Source organism: Trichosurus vulpecula, chromosome 8 (assembly GCF_011100635.1).
Source record: "Trichosurus vulpecula isolate mTriVul1 chromosome 8, mTriVul1.pri, whole genome shotgun sequence".
Classification (NCBI taxonomy): Eukaryota; Metazoa; Chordata; class Mammalia; order Diprotodontia; family Phalangeridae; genus Trichosurus; species Trichosurus vulpecula.
In genome coordinates, this window is record NC_050580.1 from 118794107 (window position 1) to 118812109 (window position 18003).

At 39.0% G+C, this 18003-nt stretch overlaps 1 protein-coding gene across 1 annotated transcript in view; it reads left to right on the forward strand.

Moving 5' to 3' along the window:
• TMC3 (transmembrane channel like 3) overlaps positions 1–18003 on the forward strand; it is an 84246-nt gene that overhangs the window by 16095 nt on the left and 50148 nt on the right. Inside the window, exons 4-7 of the mRNA XM_036736911.1 lie at positions 7540–7621; positions 12670–12776; positions 14408–14506; positions 14595–14737. Of these exons, the coding sequence (XP_036592806.1) occupies positions 7540–7621; positions 12670–12776; positions 14408–14506; positions 14595–14737 (431 nt within the window). The remainder of the gene's footprint in view (positions 1–7539; positions 7622–12669; positions 12777–14407; positions 14507–14594; positions 14738–18003) is intronic.

Sequence of the window (18003 nt, forward strand, 5' to 3'; positions counted from 1 at the left end):
TTCAATTGTGTCTAACTCTTCGTGACCCCAATTAGGGTTTTCTTGAAAAAGATACTGGAATGCTGGAATGGTTTGCCATTTCCTTCTTCAGCTCATTTTACAGATCACTTAGCTACTAAGTATTTGAGACCAGATTTGAACTCAGGTCTTCCTGACTTAAGGCTGCATCACCTACTTGCCCATTGAGAGACTTAGTTTTCATAAATAATGATGGAGTAGTCCCTTCCTGTCTTAGTCAAACCACATTGGTAGTATTGTTTTCAGTTATGGGAGTCACAGCGTAGGCAGAAAATTAGAGAACATTAAGAACATGCCGAAAAGGGAAACAAGGTAAAGCCTTGAGTCCACGCCATATGAAAAATCTGTTGAAGCAACTAGGGAGTTTTAGCCTAAAACATATAAGGCTAAGAGAGGCATGTCTTCAGGTATTCAAAGGACATAGGAGAAAGATTAGACTTCTATTTGCCCCAAGGAGTTGAACTACAAGAACAAAAACAAACAAACAAAAACTGTTTGAAGTTACAAAGAGGCAAACTTAGGCTTTGTGTCAGGGGGAAAATAAAAACCTCAGTAATTAGAACTGTCCAAGCACATATGGAACTGATTCTAGAAATGGTAGGGTCCTACTCAATGGAGATTCTTAAGCAGAGGCTGAATGACCTCTTCTCAGGTATGTTATAGTGGAGGCTCCTTTTAGAAACAGGCTGGACTAGGTGACTGCTGAAATTCCTGCCAACTCTAAATTATGTGATTCTTTGATTCAATGATATTTCAATTTTGTTAAAAAGAAAAGTTTGAAAATTTTTATTTCCTCCTTACCCCTCCCTCTTTAATGCTCCATTTCCACCCCCTAGACCTATGTATTTCAAATTCAATTGAAAAAATGCTTAATGAATACCTACTTATTGAAGTTCACTAGGCTAGGTGCCAGAGGAGACAGAAAGTTTAGAGGAAACATGACCCCTTCTTATACAGAAGTTGTTCAGTTGTTTCAGTTTATGTCTGACTCTTGATGACCTTATTTGGGGTTTTCTCAGCAAAGATACCAGAGTGGTTTGCTATTTCCTTCTCCAGCTCATTTTGCAGATGAAGAAACTGAGGCAAACAGGGTTAAGTGACTTGCCAAGGGTCATACAGCTAGTAAGTGTCTGAGGTTGGATTTGAATTCAGGTCTTCCTGACTCCAGGTCCAGTGCTCTATCCACTGCACCACCTAGTTGCCCTTGCAACAGATATTGATATGTTAAATGTAATTGTCTCCTTAGTTTGCTAATGTATTCTCTTTTTTCAAGATAAAATTGCAAGATGATCAAGTTTCTCATGAAACTGCTGTTTCTTGTTACCCTTGGGTATGTGAGTGATGAAGCCAACTCCATCAATTCCTTTATTTGTCTCTCTGGAGTTGCCTTTAGTGCAATTTCTTTATGTTATCTACTTACATTTAAAGCAAATGTCCATTTGGATCTGGCTCAGTTTTTCAAATTGTGATGATAGTTGTTGGTTGTTAGGTTGGATCTCACATTTGATAACGATAACTGATTTGCACAGCACTTTGAAGTTTAAAAATCACTTTCCATATAGTCTCTTATTCAAGACATTCAACAGATCTAGGATATCAGTAGAGTTGAAACCCCAGGGGGATAAATGGAGGTTTTCCTAGTTATTGTAGAATTTAGAGGTGCCATACTGGTACAAAAGGCATAGGAGTCTGTGGCTATGGTTCATGCAGGACAGCTATTGGGAAGGGTAGAATGAAAAACTCTTCACCAGAGTGTATGAAAGATGGAGCCAGACACCTCCTCTTCCCTTAGGATAGCATAGCTCCAAAACTCAAGAGAACTCTCCCCTCCCACCCAATCCCCCATGTCAGTGTCAAAGAAGAAAAAAAGACATGAGCATAGAAATGACAGGCAGCTCTGAATCTATAAACCTTCCCAACTGGGGATGAGATAAGCCTTGAAGATAGTTTTAGACTTCAGATAGTAGTTACTAGGTCATTTTGTTTATAACAGAGAGTTTGTGAAGGGAGACAATATGAAACACAACTCGAAAGGCAGGATGGAGCCAGAAGGTGGTTGGCTCTAAATGCCAGATTGAGCAGTATGTATTTTTTCCTAGAGGCAATATTAATCCACTGAAAATTTTTGAGTAGGGTAATGACATCATCAGAACTGGGTTTTAGGAGTAACAGTAAATAATTTTATCTGTATTTATTATTATTATTAAGAATTTTGCATAATATGTACATGTTTATCCCATGCCAACCTAGGAGGCATGAGTTTATCTGACAGAATCTCTAACTATGCTAAACTGATGCAGCCTCTTAGACTGTATTGCTTGGCAACATGGGCCCCCAAATAGAGTCCTCACACTCCTGTTTCATAATGAATTAATATGAGTCAGCTCTCTTCCAGAAGCAGAGGTCAAAAAAAATCTTATTGATGTTTATTCTTTCCCATTAGTTCATTCAAAGCTAGAAAATTATTCTATTCCCTAGGACTAAAATCCAAATACTAATTATTTCTTTAGTGATTAATTCTGAAATTAAGAGGAAATTGTGGAGAAAATGAAATTAATACTCCTCTTTGTTCCATTTTATCAGTATGCAGGGAAGATAGTAGAACTATTGCCCCCATTTACAAATGAGACTCAGAAAGGTGATATGACTTGTCAAGGGCTATACAGCTAATTAGTTGCAGAGATAGAACCCAATCCTAGGTCTCTGATTAAAAATTATAAAGGGCAGTGGTCAGAATCCAAAAGATCACAACAGGCTAGAACAATTGGCTGAAATGAATAAAGTAAAATATATTAAAGATAAATGTAAACTCCAACTATAGGTCCAAAAAGTCACCAACTTCACAATTACAAAGTGGGGGCAGGTATAACTTGATGAGAGTGTAAATGGAAAAGATCTCAACCACATATTCAGGATGAGTCAACAGTGATGTTGCAGCCAAAAAAGCTGAGATATTTAGGCTGTATTTAAACATGAAGAGAAAAGGGATAGTTCCATGGTACTCAGTGATGTTCCCTCCTAGATAGCTAATTTAAAATATATTTGTATATGTGTGTATGTATATACAAACACGTGTGTATGCAAACTAAAGAGCACCAAGATGCCTTTAGGCCATGATATCAGGGGAGTGGTCGAAGGAACTGGAGGCATTCACCTTGGATCAGAGAAAATATATGGAAGATGGGAGATTATTATAGTCAAGTATTTAAAGTACTGCCTTGTGAAAGAAAGGAATTAGATTCATTATACCTAGCCCCCGAAATCAGAAAGGGGAACAAGTAGATGCAAGCTGCAGAGAGGTGAATTTCAGCTTTGCATAAAGAGAATATTTCCAATATTTAGAGCATTATAAAGGTGGAATGGACTGCCTTGGGATATGTTGGGTTCCCCCTCACTAGATGTCTTCAAGCAAAGGGTAGATGATCACTTGTGGAATGGCAAAGGGGAATCTTGCTTAGGTAGAGGTAGGACCAGATGGCCTCTGAGGTCTCCTCTAGCTCTGTTAGTTTTTGAGTCTCTGACTAGTTATCCCTAAAGGTAAGTCGCTTATTGCCATTGGTCCTCAGTTTCCTCATGTGCGAAGTGAGGGAGAACTAGATAATATCTAAAGTCCCCTTCCAGCTCTAACATTCAAATAGTCTAAATAAAGTACTGCTTCCACGGCTCTGTGTCAGAGAGAAAGGGGAGAAAGGGTGGACGAGAGACAGAAAGAGATTACACTGGGAGAAATGGGGAAGGGAAAGAGGAAAGGAATGGTATAAAATGAGTATAATGATTTGAGCCTGGAGGATAGGGTAGTGTCACTGAAAGAAACAGGGACTCCAATAAGAAAGCTTGAGGGTTTTATGGTTTGGTAGACAGCAGAGGAAAATGAAATCAATTTTATACATGTGGAGTTTGAATGAGAACTGGATACCCAAATACAGTTGTTCAGAAGACCATTGGAAATGAAAGACTGACACTGGTGGTGAAGATAACAACTAGAGAATCATAGAATATGACTTGAAAGAGACCTCAAAAGTCATCAGGTCCAATCAATATTTAACTAAGAGTCCTTTCCCTATCCCCTCCTCATCATCATTCAAACTTTGTTTGCAAACTTCCTATTAGTGGAAATCAGTCACCTCCCAAAGCAACTTATTATTACACTTTTGGTTGCTTTAATTATAAGGAAGCTTTTCTTCACCTCAGGTTTAAATTGACTTCTTAGTAATTCCCATCTATTACTACTAACTGCCTTCTGGGGTCAAGCAGAATAATTCTAACACCTCTTCTATAATACACACACACACACACACACACACACACACACACACACACACACACACATTTACAAAGATCACCACCCTACCATCTTCTCTTTTCTAGGCAGAACATCTGCAGTTCCCTTAATCTTTGCGTGGCAAGATTTTGGTCACGGTATCATCCTGGTTACTCTCTTCTAGGCATATTCACATTTGTCAATAACCTTGCCAAATGTAGTTCCTAAAACTGGACCCAATAATCCAGATGTGCCCTTCCTGACCAGGCAGAGTGCAGAGGACTATTAACTCCTGTGTTTTTAATAGTGTTATCCTATTAATGCATTCTAAGATTATGTTAGTTTTGGGTTTTTTTTTAAATTGGCACATCACACTGTTGACTCATTGAATTTCCAGAGAAAGAGATGGAAGTCACTTAAACAATTAAGATAAGTGAAGCTAAAAGAAAGGATGCTGAAGGAATAAACAAAGTATTCTTAGGAAAAGTCTGTTACATTCTCAGCAACATTAATAAGAGCTGGCTTTTGTATTTTTTAATTTTGTCAAATATACATATATAAATATAAATATATGCATACATATGTATGTATATATGTGTAGGTATATATATATGTGTGCGTATATATGTGTGTATATACATAGATATGTGTGTGTGTGTGTGTATAATATATATATGACCTTCACAACAACCATGTCAGGTAATACAGGTATCACTATGACTATTCTTTATAGATGAGAAAACCGGGGTTCAGTAAAGTTTAGGCATTTGCCCCAAATCACAGACCTAGAGTGTTACAACCAGGGCAGGAAGTCTAGGACTTTGCTCTAAGACACTGAAACTTTGGGAGTTCTATCAGCACTTGTGGTCCTTCAGCCACTAGAAAGGACAGAGCTTAGGACCAAGATTATAAGAAGCTTTAGTTCAAGTAGGAAGAAACCAGATGGAACTTCCTCCCTTAGTAGCAGCACCCCAACTGAAGTCCCCACCCAGACCACTTCCCCTTGGAAGTCTTAGCAGCAGAAGTCCTATAGGTTCTCTGTCTTCCTCAAATAAGACTGTCCAATGATCTCTCCCTCAACCCTCCAAAAGAATTTGTCTTTGAAAAGTTCATTTGACAAGTGTTTGATGCGATTTGTCCCAGGCATGTTTTCTGCTTCTTGCTTTGGGGGGCAAAATTATTTGTTATACCTCTGGCCAGTGTTAGAGTTTGAAATAAGATCTTCTGTCTGACTGACCTATGATTATTAATCATTATTTAAACTACCTTAAACCTGAGCATTATCTGTCTATCCTAAAGACTGCCAATCTTAGGAAAGAGGGCTCTCTGGACCCTGTTGCCTCATCCATAAAACAAAGGGCCAAGGGATCTTTAGAATCTCCAAGCTAAGAGTAATATTTCAAAGGCTAATCCAATTACAAAACATTAGACTGGTAATTCCCCCTTGGTCTGGTGACATCCCAGAGAATTGCAAATTATAGGATCACTGGGTTTTGAAGGGACCCCAGAAATCATTTATTTCTCCTCCCTCATTTCACAGATGAGAAATCTGATGCCTAATAAGGTAGAGCCCAAGGACATGCAGGTTGTAAGTGGTAGTGCCACGAATAAAATACAGAGTTCTGATGACAAATCCCATGCTCTCTTTCCTACAATTGGCAAGGTCATTAAGATAGGATCACAGAAATGCAGGACACAGCTTCCTTATGCTGTTTATTTTGAGATATTTTTGTTTTGCCATTTCACTACATTTATCAAGAAAAGAAAGCTGTGTTATAAAATGGTAAAACAAAAAAATCTCAAAATAAACAGAATCTCAATCTTACAAGTCTGGAAGATGACAAAGAGTTTCTCTAGACTGCTTCCTTCTTCCATCTTCCTAATGAGCGAATTGAGTCCCAGAGAATTGTAATGGCTTTTCCAAGGTCACACAGTCCATTGTTGCAAAGCTAGGACTAAAAATCTGGTATTCTAATTCTCTGTTGCCTGATTTCTACTACATTGTGCTAATATTTGAAGGTAAGAGTATAAAATGTTTGAGTTATGACTTAATCACTTCTAAATAACATAATTCTGACTTAATTATCTCTAAGTCAAAAAATAGGTAAGCACCATATGCACCCAGCAAAATCTTATCTACCAAAGCCTACCTAAATACCACTTCTTCCTTGAAGCCTTTCTTGATTGTGCCTCTCTCCTCTAACTGCCTCCTCCATACCTAAAGCACTTTTGTTTATGGCTCTTAGCACTCTTGTGATATAGTAGAAATAGCACGTGGAGTTAGGGACCCAGTGAGGGTGGGAGACAGAACCCAACCTGTGACTATGAGTTGAGGGGAATGAGAGGTTAGCGCTGTGTAGGGGATTGCAGAGGAGAAAAGAAGGGGAGGGAGGGAGGAAGGAAGGAAGGAAGGAAAGAAGGAAGGAAGGAAGGAAGGAAGGAAGGAAGGAAGGAAGGAAGGAAGGAAGGAAGGAAGGAAGGAAGGAAGGAAGGAAGGAAAGAAGGAAGGAAGGAAAGAAGGAAGGAAGGAAGGAAGAAGGATGTATGGGTGAAAAAGTGGGAGGGAGGAAAGAAGGAAGGATGGATGGATGGATGGATGGATGGATGGATGGATGGATGGATGGATAGACAGGCAGATGGAAAGGAGGAGGGAGAGAGAGAAGGAGAATAACTACAATTAAATGTGGTATTGTATTTTTATTTATCTTATTAAACATTTCCCAATGACATTTTAGTCTGCAGGTTGCAATTTTGACACCTCTGGACTAGGTGATTTCTAAAGACTCTCGTAGCTTGAAGAAACAAAGTTGATGAAACTATAGGAAAACTGGTTTTCATTAACATTTGTCAAAGGCTGAAATTTCTCATGTCTTTCTGCAATGAATGAGCTATATATTAGCATATTATCCTCTGAATCATTTAGGATGCTCGTAAGTATTGAATAGTCTTTAATAGAATCCATGGTTCCTCTGAAAAGGCAGAGAATACCTGCTCCAATCTAAGGGAACCCACCAACTCCATCATGGTTCAAGGATTACCAGGGTCATGTTGAACATTCAGAGGAAGATGTCTAACGTCAGGGAAAACCCTGTAGTTTCCCCTCCCCTCCCCATCCAAATCTGTTTCAGAGAACATATTCCTAAGTCCCTCTCATCTTTTATAGTTCTCTGGCCATGCACTTGGACATCATGATCCCCAGATCTTCTGATTGCTGCTTTGTTCCTGAAAATGACATTTTCTTCCTGTCCATTTTTCTTTAGCTCTGGAGGAAATTTGTCCGGCTTGCCTATAACTTTGTGGTCATCTTCATTCCATGGGAAATGAGAATAAAGAAAATAGAAAGTAAGTATTTGTAATAAGTGGAGAGATAGGGAATGATGGCAGGCTTTATTTCCAATGTTCTGTTCTATAAAGCCTTTGCATATCCAGAAAAATTGTGTCATCTTTTTCTTTTTAATTTTTTAAATTAATGAACATATATTTTTCTCTTTCATTCCTCAAAGTAAGAAAGAAAGAAAGAAAAACAAAACCTTTATAACAAATATATAGAGACAAGCAAAAACATATTCCTACATTGGCTATATCCAAAAATGTATCTCAAGTCTACCATTTCTCTGAAAAAAATACAGGTACCATATTTCCTTATTGGGCCTCTGGAATTATGGTTGGTTATTGCTTCAATTAGCTGTTAGCGCATTATTCTTTTCCAAAGTAATGTTTGCAGATGAAGTGTTGCAAAATGGACCACATGTTAGTCTTGGAGTCAGGAAGATATGGGTTCAAATCCTACCTCTGATACTAGTTATATGACCATGGAAAAGCCATTTAATGTCCTTGAGCCTCAGCTCCCTCATGCAAAATGGAGATAATACCTATAGTTACAGCCTGAAAAGTTTTGTTGTTGTGAGACTCAAATATGCAGGGACAGTGGAAGTATTACAAAATTCAAACACTATTTTAAATGCATTTTTTTTAAAAATTAGAAACTTGAGCAATTTCACAGAACATTTTTCAAAGAACTGAGCATTAAACTCTATCAATAACGCTACAACTAGACTTCTTTCTCCTGGAAAATTCAGCTTGTGGGTGGTAACACCAAGGATAGTCTTTCTGCTCTCGGTAAAATTACTAGTGGTCCAAAACCCTACAACTCCCACGAGCAGGGATATAAGCAACAGGCAGGAGATCCCAGAAGGCAGAATCTAGGAGACATGTGCCATAGGGATAAGACCCAGGAGAGACAGGACGATGGCAGCAATGAGATGAATCAGTAGCACCAAGCAGGAGAGAACCATAAGGCAGAAGAATGGTAGCCTAAAGAACCACTGAAGGAAAGAAGCATGCCCTCTCCCATTGCACCTTGGCACAAAGCTCCATTGTTCACCCCAATTATGGCTCTGGCTCCCTTTATGTTCCATCAAATAATAACGAGGATAGCAACATTCCATTTCTAAAGGACTTTAAGATTTACAAAGCACCTTCCTCACAACTGTGTTAGAGAAATAGGGTTGAGTATGATCCACAATTTTCTGTTCCATAGTAAGCAAAGGCAATATGGCACAATGTAAAGAATACTGGACTTGGAGTCACAGCAATTGACTCTCCTACTCACTACCAGTGTGGCCTTTAATAAATCACTGAAATTCTCAAATTCTCACTGGAATTTTTTTCCTATAATCTGCAAAATTGGGATTTAGAGCTATTCCCTTTCTAGCTCTAAATCTTATGACATTTCTGCATGTGTAGCTGTGATTCAATCATTACACAGACAAGAACAAATTATGGAGGAAAAAAATTTGCTTATAAAATTAAATGAGTTACGTGCTGCTTTGCACATTAAAACTCTAGTGAATCTAGGTCTCAGTGTTTTCATCTGCAAAATGAAGGGGTTGTATATGACATAAAAAATAGAGCATTGGATAGGGAGTCAGGATTATTGTGGCTGTTCAGTTCTTTTTAGTCATGTTACAGTAGCTGCGTGATTGTGAACAAGTCACAACCTCTATACGTTATCAGTTTTCTCATATGTAAAATGAGGGAGTCGTAATCAATGACCTCCACAATCACTCCCAGACCCAAATATCTGATCCTTTAATCTCTTTGATCACTTCCAGTCTAAATCTGGGATCCTATGATCTCTAAGGTCTCTTTCAGCTCTGTGAATGGAGGCTTAATAGTTAGTAATTCATGATGGAATATTGTATTACTTACTGTTCTTATTAGACTGTGAGTCATCCCATCCCTTGACATGGGATTTAACAGGGATACATGGAGTAGTCAATGGTGGAAATGGTACTGAGTATGGAAGGAAATCTTAAATTTCCCAATAAAGAGCTAAAAGTGCAAGCATGGAAAATGTAACAGTGAAACTATTTGAATTCCTGTCCAGTCTTTATTTACAAGACTTCATTTGAGGAGGGAGATGGTAGTTTAGTAGACATCTAAAAGCCATTGTGCCTATAAGTTAGGTAACACTGGCCTTTATGATTATAAAAGCTATATAATACCTTTGAAGGTAACATCTCTGATCCACCAACCATGATGGTTTAGGGAATTGCTTTCTTTTTGTTTTCCCGAAGTGGTGCTATAGTTACGCCAATCAATATTTACTTCCTCACCCTTACCTCCTCCTTTTGCCACCAATGATATATATTCAAAAGTTGGCTGCCCAGAACCAAAGGAACACTGAGGCCACAGAAGAAAGAGTTGAGTGGCCCCATACCTGTGAGTGGCTCTATCATTGGCCTTATTATATAATATCAGTGCTGATTTCAAGTCCTACCTCAAAATATATGTGTTGTTTGTGACTCTTCAGTGTCACAGGAATCTCTCTAAGACTAAATCAGAACAGTTGTTGATCTCCATTGATAGAGTGAGTTTCCTTACCGGGAAAGGGAGAGAAGATGGGAGGGAAAAAAGGAAGGAAAGGAGGAAAGAGATAGGAAGGAAGGAAGGAAGGAGGGAGGGAGGGAGCAAGGGAAGGAAGGAGGGGAGGGAGGGAGGAAGGACGGAGGAGAGAGGAGGGAGGGAGGGAAGGTAGGAGGAAGGATTTATTAAGTACCACCTCACTGCCTCAATTGCTTAATCGGGTTTCAGATTCCATTTTTGGATCCTCCAATTTGGGGGAAGTTCTTTCAAATGTTGAGCTAAATCTGCCTTCCTTTTACCTTTAATCAGTGGCCCTAGCTTCGCCCTATGAAGTAAAACAAACAAACAAAAAAGAATAAAGCTAATTCGTATTCTATGTAATAGTCCCAGCATCATAAGATCACAGAAGCTCAGAGTTGGAAGGGCCTCCAAAGCTGTATGGTTCAATCTATGTCTGAACAAGAATCTCTCTACAAACTTCTGAAAAGTGGCCATCCAGCCTTTGCTAGAATATCTCCAGGAAGGGGAAAACCCCGAAGCATTCTGAAGCTGCCCATTCTATTTTTGGCCGCTCAGAAGAGTGAGAAAGTCAACAATGTTTCAGCCTTCTAGAACTATCTAACACCATAACACCTGACCTTTCACCATCCAATATTTGAAGACAAATGCACATTCCTTAAGGTCTTCTTTAAGACTAAACACTTTCTATTTCTTCAGCTGTTCCTCACATGAGATGGTTTCAAACCCCTCCACTACCCTGGTCCTTCTTATTCAGACATGGTCTCATTTTTTAAATATGGCTCCTCAAAATGAACAAAATGCTACAGATATCACCTGACCAAAGTTCAATGGAAATGCCAGGTCTTTTTTAAATATTAATTTTCATCTAAGTCATGTCTTCCCTGTTCTCCAATTGATGATCCTATAGCCCAGCAACCAAGTCTATGAGTTTACATATAAGGGATTCAGTCATGGAGATAGCCCCCCAAATAAATTCTTTTGCTCATTTTACCCCCACCTAGCATTCCCTCTGAGATCTTCAGAATTTAGCTTGCTTACTTATCTCCAAAGTTATAGATGAAAGGATACTACCAGCTCCTCTAGAAGTACTCAGGGAAAGAATGCATATCAGATATAGAGCTTCCCTTATTTTGCCCCACAAATAATATAGAAAGCACATAATGAACTTACCCTGAGCACTAATTGCTTGATACAATTCTCATCTGCTGAGTTCTATCTTCCTCCACTCCCTCACCCCACATTGCCCCACCTGCAATCCCATGCAGGCACCTCTACAATGCTTCAAACTCAGTGTAACCCCTTGTTTAGACTACCCTCCAAAGAAAAATTACCCTAGGCTGGAGAGGCAACTCCTAATATTCTGGTCCTGCTTTCACCTTAGGAAATCATATAAATCTAATGGTACCACACCAAGAGCTAAGAATCTCCCTAGAAATTAACTTTGGTTGCTAAAGAACAACCTCCTTCACATCAGACCTGAACCATCTAAATAACTCATGATTGTAGAGAAAGGCGAAGTCTAACTTTTTTCTCCTCTTTACCATGGTTTTATTTCTTGCTATCATCTACTCAAACAGTCACCAGAATAGGGAAGGCCCTAATAAGTTCTTGCCAATTTTTTTGCAATAGCTTTCTAATTGTTTTCCTTACTTCAAGCCAGTCTCCAATTTAATTAATTAAATTTTAATTAATCCTCTGGCAATTCAGCTGGCAAAGTGATTTTCCTAAACTTCAGGTTACCACACTGCTCAGTGAGTTCCAGTGACACTGTCTCACCTTCAGGATCAAATATAAAATCCTCCGTTTGGTGTGTAAAGGTCTTTAGAGCCTGATTCCACTTTACCTTTCTAGTCTTCTTGTACTTTACTCCTCTCCACCGCTATTATGCCTTTTGCATCACTTATTAATCTTAGTTCTAAAACTCTGACACTCCTCCAGAAGACTGGGGTTCTAGGCAATCTAAATGCAGTACTCCTTGAGAAAGTTCAGTTTAGAAACTCCCATTACTATGCCTTTCTTCTGTGCCTCTGATCCCCTCTATGGATGGGCTGGAAGAGAAGGGAGGAATTTCCTGCCCACAAGAGTTTTGTAGAGGGTGTCCCTGAAGCATCAACGCAGTTTTAAGCTTTAATAATATCCTCTTACCAAGTTTTTTTTAGTAGAACTGTAATCAGATTTTTGGATCATCCTGTATGACAACTTTGCTTCATTCAGCCTTGTGCTGGCCAATTCAACCACTAAAACTGGGCTAAAAGGGGATCATATAAATAGTAATATGTACATTTCTGAATTAATCTTTTACTTTAACATTGCATGCAACAATTACAAGATCTTTAGAAGCAAGAAATGCACTATGCTTTGTGCATTGTGATCTAAAGAGAATCATCATTACCATCTTAAAGTAGAGCAATCATCATATGACTTGAAATAGACAAAAAGCCTTAGCCTTGTGGCAGGGATCAAAAGTGAGTGGCTGCTCATGTGTCCTTATGTCTCCTAAGGTCATTTTGGATCTGGGGTTGCCTCCTATTTCATCTTTTTGAGATGGCTGTTTGGAATTAACATCGTGCTCACCATAATGACGGGTGCTTTTATTGTTCTTCCAGAGGTAAGACTCATCACAAAAGAAAAGAAAAGAAACACATGGCATTTAGGGAAAGAGGAAAGGAGATTACATTTTTGTCATGAGAGATGGTGGGGAATAACTTAAAGGTTAAAATAGAATCACAATATGAAACTCAATTCATTGTTAAATATCATTTCTGCCCATTTAGTGATGATGTTGCTCTCTAGCCCATGTCCACTGACAATGGTGCCATGGTTAAACCCAATATAGCACCATTTCTATGTCCTTCAAGTTGGCCTCATTACATTGATAACCACTTTTCAAGGGGTATTATCCAACCATCTAGTTTCTTACCTAGCATTGATTGGTTGACACAAGATTTTCCATTAATTAATGAACATATCTTATAGGACAAATTTAAAAAGCTTTCCTACAAAATAAAGTGCATCTCTGACTTCCTTTCAATCTACCAACTGCCATAGAAATAAATCAGATTAGTACAAAAGTAGGTTAATTTCTCTTTTGTTTTTTTTCTTTTTCTTTTTAATTAAGTTCCTATCCAGTGATGTGTCCTCTTTTATGGCTTTTACATACCTCACTCCAATCAAAACTCTTGTCTCCTCAGTGTTTAGTCAGAAATTGATTTGATTAAATCAATCTTGTGACCATTTTTTTCTTAGCATTGACATTTCCGGATATAGACGTTAAGTTTCCAGGTTTAATTTCCTAGATATATCCTTGCCCCTTTTATAAAATATAGTCCCCACATTGTACATCCTCCAGCTCTCCATGAATTCCCCAAAACAGGGATACAGGTATCCCTAGTACTTTTTATGTGTATTACACTACAGTAGGCTTTGGATAACATAAGTGCAGGATATGCTTACTTTGGTATGTTGATGGATCTGTGTGTGTGTATGTGTGTATGTGTATTCCCACCAACAATATAGATCACACTCTATCCACGCCTGCTCTTCCTCTCCAACCACTGTCCAGGTCTTCCCATAAATACACAACAAAAAGTCCACCCAATGATCTGGAACCCTCTCCTCCAGATCTGTTGTCATTGTATAGATGCCAATGAAGTAAGTGGGCTGATGGCTGGATTTCCTTCCCTCTCTCAATGTGACCAGCCCAAATTTTTTTCCCAAATCATACCTCATTCTGAAAGCATCCTTTATAATGCTTTGCCTCCACAGTTCTTTACTGGCACTGTGTTATCAGGCTCTCTCTTGCACTTAAGATAGCCTTCAGCTATAATACTTTAGAGACTGGGGCATGCCATAGCTTTAGGCTGTACAGTATCATTTGTGCAGAGTATAGGGCATTGAACTTTGAATGAGGAAAACCTGGGTTCAAATCTCTCCTCAGACATTTACTGACTATGTGACCCTGGCAAGTCACTTAACCTGCCTGGTATTCCCTAAGTTTTCTCATCTGTAAAATGATCCTTTTCAGCTCTAAGTTAACATCCAATGATCATTTCTCTTCACCAGATATACAATGAACACCAACTCTATGTTGGAGATTATTGCAATGATGATGGTCCCAGGTGCCAATGCAGGGTCCCTCTCTCAGGCCAGTCAGCTCATTTCTCCCTATTCCCTCTTCTTCCTCATATTCCTCTAGAATGGGTATTCAATTTATGCCACTGATCTTTCCTTTCTAATCAGCTAATTGCAGGGCAGCCCTTTGGAAGCACCATAAGCAAGACTATTCCCAAAGACCACGTTGCTTCAGCGCAAGATTTAGACACCGTCTGGTCCCTGGGGGTAAATTCTTACTGACTTTCCTTGCAAATACAACAAGGTTTGGGGAAAGCAAAGGTCAGTGATGATGTCAATGATATTTTCTTTGCAGGGCTATCTCAAGTACTCTGTTTTATTTTATGGCTACTACGGCAAGGAGCGGAAGATTGGCAAAGCAGGTTACCGGCTGCCCTTGGCTTACTTCCTGGTTGGCATGGCGGTGTTTGTTTACAGCTTTATCATTCTGCTAAAGAAGTAAGGTTGTGAATGTGCTTGCATCTTTTTCTGGACTATCCACTTTGGCCTTTTAGTCCACACTGTGCTTCTAAAGCAAGGGTTCTTATCTTGGGTTCCATGGCCCCATAAGGGGTCTGTGGATAAATTTCTGTAGGCCCATGAACTTGAATGGGAAAAAAATACCACATCTATTTTTACTGACCTCTAAATGAAATCTCCTATTTCCTTCAATTATGAATGCAGGCAACAAACCATTATTCTAAGAAGGCTTATAATAAGATTATTCAAACTGTCAAAAAAGGTTAAGAACCTTGCTCTAAGGAAGTAAGTAGTAAGTACAATCTAGCTAGTGATGTGGGATTTTTTTTTAAAAAATTGATAGAAATATAATAAATTCTCTGTACTCCCATGATATACATTCTAAGAGAATTATGAAGGGGGAAATCCATGAATGCCATATCCTACACTATTGAAAATAAGAGAAGAAAAGGAAAAGATGGGGGTGAAGGAAGAGATAGTATACCCTACATATATTACTTTTTCATATGCTTTTCCTTTTCCTCATTTTCACTCTTTTCCTCTCCTCATCCTACACCAGCCACACAACCCTGGCAAGTTATTTAACCTGTCTTGGACTCCCTTAGTGTTCTCACCTGTAAAATGGGTTCAATGTCTTCTAAGGTTCTTTTCAGATCTATTTTATGATCCAATGATCATTTCTTTTTACCAGATATACAAATGAATACCAGTTGTATGTTGGAGATTATGAGTTGTGATCCTCACAAGTCAGACACTGAACTGAATTGGAAAATCAAGCAAACATTTATTAAAAACCTGCTATGTGCCTCCATGCACTCTAGAGGAGTAACACTGGCCTCTTAACTGCTCCTTGAATAAAGCATTTGATCTCCATACTCCAAACATTTTCACTGGCTGACACCATACCTGGAATGTCTCCCCTCCTCGTTTTCACCTCCTGGTTTCCCCCAGATAAAATGCATTCTTCTATAATAAGTCTTTCCTGATCTCTCTTAATTCAAATACCTTCTCTCTGTTGATTATCTCCAATTTCTCTTGTATGTAACTTATTCATACATAACTGTTTGCCTGTTGTCTCCCTCATTAGGCTGTGAGCTTCTATGGGGTAGACACTGTCTTTTGCTTTTCCTTCATGTCCCAAGAACTTAGCACAGTCCCTGGTGCATAGTAAGCACTTTAAATGCTTATTGATTTATTGACTGACTGCCAAGAAACATTGCCTGCCCTCGAGGAGTTTACATTCGACCCAGGGAAAAGAATAGGTGTACAAATGAATAATTGTTGTTCGGTTATTTCAGTCAACTATGACTCTTTGTGACCCCATTTGAGATTTTTTGGGGCAAAGATACTGGAGTGGTTTTTCATTTCCTTGTCCAGCTCATTTTACAGATGAGGAAACTGAGGCAACCTGGGTTAAGTGACTTGCTCAGGGTCATACAGCTAGTAAGTGTCTGAGGCCAGATTTGAACTCAGTTCTTTCTGACTCCAAGCCCAGGACTCTAACCACTATGGCACCTAGCTTCCCTACACAAGTGAGTATAGATAAAATAATTTGATCTAGATAGGGACACAGGGATAAATTGGGGGGAAATGAGAGTTTATGAGATGTGTACCCTTCAAAACCAGTCCTTATGTCTTCAGGTATCAAAACGCTGGCTGCCACTGAAATTTTGAAGTTTGTTCTTAGCATCTCTGTGCTCACCTTTCTGAATCTCTTTCCAGCTTTCCATCTCTCCCTTCCACCCCCAAGTCTGATCCCCTGACGCATACCTTCTTCATTGTGTCCTCAGATCAAATCCTCCTTCTTACCCTGGATAGCCTCTGGGGTTCCTCCCTCCTCCACAGACCTCTTGTCCTGTAGTGCTCCCTTTGGTATGGATCTTGATTAAAGTGAATTGAACCCAAGAGTTCAACCCAAGAACCCAAGATTGAATACTGCCCTCCCTGCCCCCACCTTTTGTTAAAAAGAGAATATTAACTAAGTTACATGAATCTATAATTGGTTAAAGATAATGGTGATGATGGTAAGATTGTAAATTAAAAGTCAATAGGAAACAAAAAGTTTTGAAAAAATGATGAATTTGTTATATAGTTTAGAAGCATTTAATAAGTACCTACAATGTGCCTATCACTTGCTAAGAACTTTATGAATACCATCCCCTTGAATCCTCACAATAAACTTGGGAGGTAGGCGCTTGTATTATCACCATTTATATTACAGAAGACTGAGGTTAAATAAATTGCCCAGGGTCACACACTAGTTAAGTGACTTAGAATGGATCTGAACTCACTTCCCACACTATTTTTTTCCGCTTCATTTGCACCCCTTTACTTTTAGAAGCTCATAGAACTCAGGAAAAAAAGGGTTTTAGTACGCTTAGGAGAGAGCAAAGTTTGGCACGTTCAAGGATAATTCAATAATTTAATCTAGCAAGCATGTATTAGTCAGGCATTGTACTAGACCAGAAGTGGGGAACCTGCTGCCTCAAGGCCACATGTTGCCCCCTAGGTCCTCAAGTGTGGTCCTTTGACTGAATCCAAACTTCACATGTAACCTCGAGGTACAGATTCTCCACCCCTGTACTAGACCCTGGAGATACAAAGACTAAAATACAAAAATTTTTAAAAAAGAGTTCTAGCCTTCAGAGAGCCTACATTCTCCTAGCCTATCTGAAGCTCTGGAATGTGGCCAACCAGACACAGCTTTGACCAGATAGTCTATCCTTCTTCTGCCTCTGCAACTTAATTTAACTCAGTAAAAAATTGATTAAGCACCTGCTGGCTTCAAGGTAAACACTCTGCTTTCTAAGCTCATTAATTCCATCACAAATATGAGGAGTATAGGGGCTCCTTTAATTACATTAGACCATCTTTTGTATCCTAATGTACCAAAGGCCAAAGGCTGCATCTGTTCTCTAAGATATCCCAAGAATCAAATATACTATTAAAGGCAACATAGTGTAGTGAAAAGGTGTTAGCCTGAGAAGAGAATAGGTTTTTAGTCTCAGTTTACCAGCTGTGCAACCTTGGGTAAATTATTTTCCCTCTCCAGACCTCACTTTCCCTATCCATAAAAAAGGTAGGTGGGCAAGGCTATCTCAAAAGTCTCTTCCAGGTCTGCGATTCTATGGCTATATATAAGAGGCTGATAAACAGAGACCTACTGACTTAAGGGATAGTCAGGAAGATAAAGAAAGAAAAGAGCCTGTGCTCATCCTATTGCGCCTTTCCCTGGCTTCTGGTGG